General features: G+C 56.0%; 1 protein-coding gene across 1 annotated transcript; it reads right to left on the minus strand.

Annotated features, from left to right (window-relative positions):
- Positions 1 to 429: 429 nt before the first annotated feature.
- Positions 430 to 1,854, minus strand: P2RY6 (pyrimidinergic receptor P2Y6). Its single transcript, XM_054270267.1, has one exon. The coding sequence runs from the start codon at positions 1,814 to 1,816 to the stop codon at positions 827 to 829; it is 990 nt and encodes a 329-aa protein (XP_054126242.1). The 5' UTR covers positions 1,817 to 1,854; the 3' UTR covers positions 430 to 826.
- Between the last annotated feature and the right edge of the window lie 6,989 nt (positions 1,855 to 8,843).

Raw genomic sequence — 8,843 nt, forward strand, 5'->3', positions numbered from 1 at the left:
AGGTGTTGTGTCCACGTGTGCTGGCTCTGATTGTGGTGGATCCTGTTAGGAGGTGACAGCAGGGCACCACTGGCACCAGCATGGGCCAGACTTGGGGTGTTGAGCTAAGCAGGGAGCTGGATTTATGGAGGTCCCCAGGCAGGTGACAATGCTGCTGTCTTGTGCCTAACCCAGCCCATGGTCATGGCTTCAGTGGGAAATCCAGCATGGGTGTTCCAGTTGCCCTGATGTCCCCTTTCCCTGTTCCCAGTCCATCCAGGGCTGCTGCTCCACCATTTTGTAGCACCAGTGAGCTTGTGTCTCTAGCTGGTGTGGCCTCATTCCAGGCACTGGGGGATAGGGATGTCCCAAAAAGGATGTTTCACTAAAACCACCTGTGACACTGATCTTGAGCTGGAGGAACACATGGCCCCGTGGTATGGGCTGAACCAAACCCTCCCCAGCCTTCATGCTGCCCCCATCAGGGAATTTTTAATGGAATATGGGGACAAACCATCCACCAGCAGCTGAGCCAGGGATGTGTCCTCCATGGAGCTCCATCTTGCTCTCCATGGTCCCAGTGGATTTTTATTGCATCGGTGCCTTGACCACCAAGGTGCTGAGCTGCTCCAGGTGAGCAAGGGGGAGAACACTGGATCTGTGATGGGGTTAACACTGCACCACTGGATGGAGGTGGATCACCACGGATCCACCACCAGGCTGACAGCTTGGGAGATGCCATCCTCCTCCCCTCCAGCACGTCCCTGGTGAAGCCATCTCTGCTCCGTGGAGCTCAGAGCCGAAATTGCTCCGCGCCTCGGTGGCACCGAGGTGGCTTCGTCCTCGCCTAGGAGCCGTAGGTGACGCAGTGGTCGTGGCGCCACTTGGAGCTCACCTTGTCGAGGAGGTAGCGCGTGCTCTCGCGGAACTTGCGCTGCGTGAAGTAGAAGAGGATGGGGTCGAGCACGCTGTTCATGCTGGCGAAGGGCCGCGTGCACTTGTAGGCGATGGCGAAGGCCTGCAGGGCCGGGCAGGGCAGCGCGGGCGAGGAGCGCACGATCAGGTAGATGGTCTTGGTGAGGTGGAAGGGCAAGAAGCTGATGGAGAAGACGATGACCACGATGATGACCATGCGCACGGCCTTGTCCTTCCTCTTGTGCACGGCCAGGCCGATGAGCTCGTCCTTCTGGCACAGGATGCGCGCCATGCTGCAGTAGCAGGCCAGGATGGCCGCGAAGGGCAGCAGGAAGCCGGTGAAGGTGAGGGTGATGCCGTAGGGGAAGTAGGCGGCCGAGCGGTCGGGCGCGCTCAGGTCGTAGCAGACCGTGCGGTTCCTCTGCGTGCCCGTGGAGGCGAAGACGAAGGTGGGCAGGCACTGGGCGATGACGATGAACCACACGGCCGCGCACACCAGCCACGTCAGCTTCTTGCCCTTCTTCTTGTGCCACGAGGCCAGGGGGTGGCAGATGCCCAGGTAGCGCTGGACGCTGATGCAGGTGAGGAAGAAGATGCTGCTGTGCAGGTTGGTGTAGAACTGGAAGCGCACGAATTTGCAGGTGAAGTCCCCGAAAGGCCAGTAGTCCTTCTGGGTGTAGTTGTAGATGAGCAGGGGCAGGGAGCAGACGTAGAGCAGGTCGGCCACGGCCAGGTTGAGCATGTAGATGGTGGTGCGGCTCAGCGCCTGCCGCGCCAGCCAGATCTGCCCGATGACCACGGCGTTGAGGGGCAGCCCCACCACGAACACCACCGAGTACACCAGGGGCAGCAGCACCTGCTTGAACTCCTCGTGGTAGGTGCACGAGTTCCTCCCGCTGCTCGTGGCTGTCAGGTTGGCCATGATGGCGTTCCCAGGTGTCAGTGTCCTCTCTGCTGGTGTGGCCCCTTGGTAGCACCTGTGAATGTCAGAGGGGACAGCTGGTGACTTGTCTGCCTCCTCAAAGGATGAACCTGGACTGGTGATCTGCAGGTTGGGGCAACCCCCAGGCTGGGGCTGAAGGGATGGAGAGCAGCCCTGAGGATGATTTGGTGGATGGGAAGCTGGACATGACCCAGCCATGTGCAACCCCCCCGTGCCCTGGGCTGATCCCCCAGCACAGGCAGCAGGGGAGGGGGATTCTGCCCCTGAGCTCAGGTGAGATCTCACCTGCAGAGCTGCCCCAGCCCTGGGGACACAGCAGCAGGACCTGGAGCTGCTGGAGAGAGCCCAGAGGAGGCCCTGAGCTGCTCCAAGGGATCCCCTCTGCTCTGGAAGGGCTGGGCTACCCAGAGAAGCTGTGGCACCCCTGGAAGTGTCCAAGACCAGGTTGGACAGGGTTTGGAGCACCCTGGGCTAGTGTGAGGTGTCTCTGTACAGTACTTGAACATCTGTAAGTAAAAGGAAAGGGGGAAATATAGTACTTGAATATCTGTGTATAGGCCTTGCCCTGGTAGGCCCCAGTTGTTCTAGATGGGCTGCAGCTGTGATGTCCTTCATTGGGCTGCAGCTGTGGCTAGTGAAGGTAACTGGGATAAAAGGGGGGTGGGCTGGCTGGTCAGGGAGAGCCTTGCAGGAGCCCTGATGAAGAAGCAAGAACAGTGCTGCTGTGAAGAGCTGCGTGTGAGAAAACCACCCAGAAGGTATGGGACTCTGGAAATAGGATAACAACACCCTGGGCCAGTGTGAGGTGTCTCTGCCCATGGCAGGGGGCTGGACTGAACCTTGAAGGTCACTTCCATCCCAGATCCTGCTGTGATTCCACAATCCTAAGCCACAGTGATGGCTTTAGGCAGGGTGAGTGGGGACCGCGCAGGGCAGCGTGGCGGCCACGCTTGCCACCATCCCCTGGCACTTTTCCTGCCCGGGAAGGTTTGCCCGGGGCCGAGCGGCTGCCGGGGCCCTCCGGCGGAGGGGATGGCGGCAGGATGCTGCGCTGGCCGCCGGCGCGGCTCCTGCGCCTCTGCAGGGGGTGCCAAAGCCCCGCGGTGCCACCGCGCCGAGCCCAGCGAGACCCTGGCGGGCACTGCCAGCCCGAAATCAGCGCGGGGACAGCGAGCCCAGAGCTTTCCCTAGTCTAGCCCACCCAGCTCTGAGCAGCGGAGGGGGAGATGTGCTTTCCTCAGGGGCTCAGAGCAGCACATGCGGTGGCACAGCCCATGAGCCCCCTGCCCGGGGGCAGCGTCTGTCCCGGCGGGTCCCCGAGCCGCTTCTCCTGCCTCCCCTCCCGTCCTCCCTGCCCTGCCCGGGATGCAGCCCTGGCCGCAGACACGGCCCCCGCTTCCCCTGCTGCCCTGCGCACAAACCTGCCTGCAACGGGGTGCCCACTGGGAAGGGGAAACTGAGGCAGGGAGGAGGTGCCCAAGCTCCAGCCAGGAGCATGGGGCACGGGGCACCAGGGAGGGAGAGACAAACGAGTCCAGGGGTCACCCCATTAGCTTGTACACCTCAATTTCAGGTGTCTGGGGATTCAGCAATCCCCAGAGCACAGCCCAGCCATGGTGTCGGTGTGGGGGACACAATTTTGGGTTTGTGAATCAGTCCCCTGGTTGCTTCCATCCCCCTGGTACCCTGCTGAGTCCCCCTGCACCCCCATGCATGCCCTCACACCCTATTTGAGTCCCTCTGTCACCTCACTGAGCCCTCATCATCCCACAGTGCCCCCCTGCATCCCAGTGTCACCCCACTGTCGCCCCAGCTCCAGGCAGTCACAGCACTCACCTCTGCCACCTCCAAGCCAATAAATGCTCCAGGGCTGTGCACTTCCCTCTCCCCTGGCTTCCCCCAAAGCTCCCCTGGGTCCCCCCAAACCTCCCTCAGGACCCAAAGTCAGAGCAGCACCCACAGGACCCTCTGCCACCCCCCGGTGTCCCCACCAAGGACACAGGGGACAAGGTGGCTGGGAAGGATCCTGGGAGTGCCTCTTACCTCTTGGGGTGCCCCAGGGTGCTGGAGGCACGGCTATGCCAGCCCTTGGCACATCTGTGGGTGCTGTGCTCACCCCATTGAGCAACACTTCCCTTTCCTCTTTCCCCCCAGGGAAACAGGGAACAGAAACCAGCTGGCAGGAATGGCTCTGCACGGCTGTGGCATAGCACAGATGCCACCAGGGCAGGGGATGCTCCTGCCTCTGAGTGCCAGGATGTGGCTGGCTCACGATTATTTGGTTTTTTCTGTAATTTTTTAAATTTTCCCCCTCAAGTTTTGGCTGCTTTCCCTCATTTTTGAGTCTTTCCTCCATTTTTGCCTCATTTCCGTCATATTTGGCTCCTTTTAATTTTGCGCAGATGTTAGGGACAGGAAAGTCCCCTGGCACTGTGGCACCAAGAGGAAGAAGATGCTCCAGCTGTGCAGATGCTGCAGTAAAACGAGGGAAACTGAGGCACAGGTACTGAGTTTGGCATGAACCCGTGTGACCTGCACCCTGTTTCAACATATTTTTACCCCAAAATACCCCTTGGAGATGTTAGCAGGGACCTGCTAAGGACCATGCCCAGGGCCACCTAGGTCTTCAGTTACCCAAAAAAATGGAGGAGCAGTCAAAAAAAGAAGGGATCCCCCCCAAAAAAGGGCAAATGAGGAAAAAATCCCTCTTTGTAAGAGGGAAACAGCACTGAACCCCCTTCTGCTGGGTTTGGAGGGATGGGAAAGCTGGAGGAGAGGAGGAAAACCCAGAACCCCCAGTCCCAGTCTGCCAGTGTCCCTCCAGTTAATGAAATCAATTAATGAAACCACACTGAGACCCTCAGCCAGTTTCTGTGCCCAGGGCATGCTCCCAGCTCATTGTCTATCGGGGTGGGTTATCCCAAAAGTCCCTTTTCTCACCCCAAAACCCCATCATGGGAATCCCTGCCAGCTCTTGGGGTGATGGGGCTGGCACCTCCCACATCCATTGGAGCTGGTGCCCTGCCACCACTGGCTGAAATCCATAGGGAAATGAGAATTTTAGGGGGAAAAAGGGGGGTGCCTGTGGTGTTGGGAAGGGTCAGGATGGGGTCACCCTCATCCCAGAGGTTTAAGGTGCCTGCAGAGGAGGAACAAGGATCAGGAAAGAGAAGTGGGGCTGCTCTGTGGCCAGATGGGGAGGAGATTAAAAATAATCACCCGCAGCCGTGAGCTTCCCCTGCACGTGCCCCCTCCAACCTCTCTGCTTTCAAACCAAGGCCTTCTCCAATGGAATTAGCTTTAATTAACACCCTGCTATTGACTGGGAGGGGGATTCTGTGAGCTGGATATGGTGAGGAAAGCTTTTGGACGTTGCTGCCCTGGAATAGGATGTGGGGAAGGCTTTGTCCCTTGGAAATCTTCCTGCGTGGTTTATCTTTCCCAGCCTGGTCTTTGTGGCTGGCTGGCAGGGCTGGAAGTCTGGGCTGGGGGAAGTGAAAGCTCCAGCTCAGCAAATTTCAGAGCATGAAAAGGGAGATGCTCCATCCTGCATGTCACTTGGCCAAAGACACCACATCCTTATCCCCAAACATCTCCTGGCTGGTGCCAAGATATCCTCAGGTGCCCATCTGCACAATGGGGAGCCAGGCTTGGATGTTTAAAGGGAAATCTCCATTTAGTGAAGCCTCAGGTTGTAACAATGTGGAAAAAATTGGGGCAAATTTGGGAATTTTGGGGTACCAAATAGGGATTGTTGGGCACAGGGGGTGGCAGAGCCACTCTGTCCTTGGGTGAGCACATTTATCTTCCCACAATTTGGTTCCCCATCATAAATCAGCACCTCAAGGAGGCTCTGAGCAACCTGGGCTGTGATTCCCTGCTGGAAAGGGAATGATGGGGACAGGGAAGGTGCAATGAGCTTTCCCAGTCTCAGCTGCCCTATTCCTCTATGCATGTAAATATAAATACAAATATAAACATATATCTCTTTACATAAATACACCTCTGCACACCTCTCTACATATGTATCTCACTATATTCAATATATTGTATAATAATATTATCTATTATTATATTAATATAAATGGTAATAAATAAATGTGTGGAGAGCCTATCTATGGCTCTCCAAACATTTATTTATTATCATTTATGTTAATATAATAATAGATTAATATTATATTAATATATATTAATATTATATTAATATATTTTAATTATTTATTTATATGATTTTATATAATTATATAATCACATATATAATATATTATGTATAAATACTTATATAAAAATATAATATATAATATATTTCTATATTCTATATTATACATTATATAGAATTATCTATAATTATAATATAGTAATATAATTTAATATAATATTAATAGAGTAATATATTAAATTATATTAACATATAGAAATAATTATTAATATATAAAATTACATATTATTTATATTCTATAAAATCATATTTATGTATAAATGCATATTATTTGTATTTTTATAAATATAAATAATGTATATCTCTTTACTCACACACACACACATACCGAAACTTCTCCACCGCTACACACATATATATGTCCCTGAGCACATGGAATCACACTCGTGTTGATACATAACTCCACCCATATATACAGAAATATATTTCATATACACACATGTCTATGCAGACATGCTCATATATAGGAATATATTTATCCCTCTGGAAGTATACATGCACAAATATATTTATATATAAAAGGTGGATGCCAGGCTACTGGCACCCAGAGCAGAGGTGCCAAGGAAAACCAGGTCCCTCGAGCAGATTTAAGCTCTATTTACGTGCAATACTACTTCTGGCACAGGGCTGATCGCTGTGGATGCCTGAGGGATGCACGCACTCCAGACCATGGGAGCAGAGGGAGAATCCAGCCTGCACCAGCCCTGCCAGGGGGATCACGGTGGGATTTTGAGCCCGGCTGCCTGGTAAGAGCTGCCGAACCTCCCCAAAAGCAAAGCTTCGATTCGGAGTGGCTCTGGGATCACCCCAAACCCCAGCTGAAGCACTGCTGTTCTCTGGATCTGCCCCTATTCCCTCTTGTTCTGCCTCATCCTGCCCAGTTCAATTCGATCTGTTGGGGTCCAGTCCTGCCCAGTCTGGCCCCGTCCTGCCCAGTTTGGTTTCACCCCGCTGCATCCCATCCTGCGGGGTTCAGCCTTGTCCCCCGGGTCTGACCCTGCCCTGTTCACCCTGACCCGCTCGGACCCCGTCCTGCCCAGCTGGGTCTGATCCCATTGGGTCTGATCCCATCCTGCCCTGCTCACCCTGACCCGCTCGGATCCCGTCCTTTCCCGGTTCGGCTCGGCCCGTCCCCCCTCCCCACTGGCGGCACTTAGCAGAGCGGGATGTGCCGGGAAGGAGCGGGTTCCCTCTCACCCTGTAAGGTCCCATCCTGCCTGGGTGGGTCTGACACTGTCGGGTCCCTTCCTGCCCAGTCCAGTCCCATTTTACCGAGTTGGGTCTAACCCTGTTGGGTCCCATCCTGTCCCGTCCAGTCCCATCCCGTCCTATCCTGCCCGCTTGAATTCCATCCTTTCCCGGTTCTGCTTGTCCCGTACTCCCGGTACGCGGCACTTACCAGAGCGGGATGCGCCGGGAGGCAGCGGCTTCACTCTGACCCCTCAGGGCTCCATCCTGCCGCTTCCAGCCCCGTCCGGCCCCATCCCGCCCAGTTCACCAAGATCCCACCCTGCCCGGTTTGTTCTGACCCTTTAGGGTCCCAGCCTGCCCGGGTCCCATCCCGGCCCGGCTGGGTCGGTCCCGTTCCTGCCGTTCGCGGCACTTACCGGCAGCGGGATGCGCCGGGAGCCGGGCGCGGAGCGCTCGGAGCCGCCGCCGCTCCGCCCCGGGGCCGCCCCGCTCCGCCCCGCTCCGCTCCGGCACCTGCGGCAGCGCCCGGGGAGGGGTCACAGCTGGACTGGGGCGAGGCAGGGGGCAGAAACAGCTGGGACAGCATGGGGGGCTCCCCGGCCAACATCTGGCTCAGGGTCTTGGGCCAGCATCTGTACCGGGGGAATTCCAACGGCCCCAAAAGTGGGATGGATTTACAGCGTGGGATGCCCACGATAGGGAACAGCCGGGTTGTCCTGGCGCTGGGTGTCGGGGACAGGGTCTCCCTGCAGCCCAAGGGGTCGATGCCTCCCGTTCTCATTAACCAGGCGGTCAAAGCTCCGCGCTTCCTGAGCAGGGCTATTAAAGAGCAATAAGGCAAAGAACCCCGGGGGCATGGGCTGGGTATGGAATGGCAGATGCATAAACAGCGCTGGGATGCTGAAATTCCGCTGGATGATGGGCTTGACCCTTCCTTTGCCTGGGAATCCCTAAAGAATTATTCCCTGCTTTCTTTTTAGGGGCCTGTGATGGGTCTCGGTGGGTGTGGAAGGGAAGGAGGTGCTGAAGGCATTACCCAGATGATGGAACACCATATGGGGGGCTCCCCAGTGTCACCTCACTGAGCAGGTACCCAAATATGCCGTGAGAGGGTTTGGGCTGTACAGAATGGATGGAGGGATGTGCATCCTGCTGCAGTGGACAGCACAGGCTTTCATTGATCCTGGCATGAGCCCACAGCCAAGCCGGGCAGCGTGGCCACGGGAGAGATGGGCTCTGGCAGGATCTGACACGAATATTTGCAACCACAGCCAGGCTGGAGCCATCCCTCACATCCCGGGGCTGCCCGGGCTTGTGGGGTTGGGTTGGCGGTGGCTCGGTGCCCTTGTGAAATTCCCCGCTCCCTCAGCCTCCACACAGGGAGAGCAAAATGGGGGGGAAACGTGCTTTTCCCCAGAAAACGCACACCTTGTGCAAACAAGCCCAACATCCGTGCATGGGGAGCCCAGGACTTCCCGCAAGCATCCGGGGAATGCGGCTGAGGATGGATAAACTCGTTCCCCCCGTGAACTGACAGTGAGGGCATCAATCCCAGCTCCAGTGCTGCCCCAGGCTTTGGGAAGGCTGAGGTTCTCC

Source organism: Melozone crissalis, unplaced genomic scaffold (assembly GCF_028551555.1).
Source record: "Melozone crissalis strain CALT ecotype California unplaced genomic scaffold, PUWL_Pcris_2 ptg000009l_1, whole genome shotgun sequence".
Classification (NCBI taxonomy): Eukaryota; Metazoa; Chordata; class Aves; order Passeriformes; family Passerellidae; genus Melozone; species Melozone crissalis.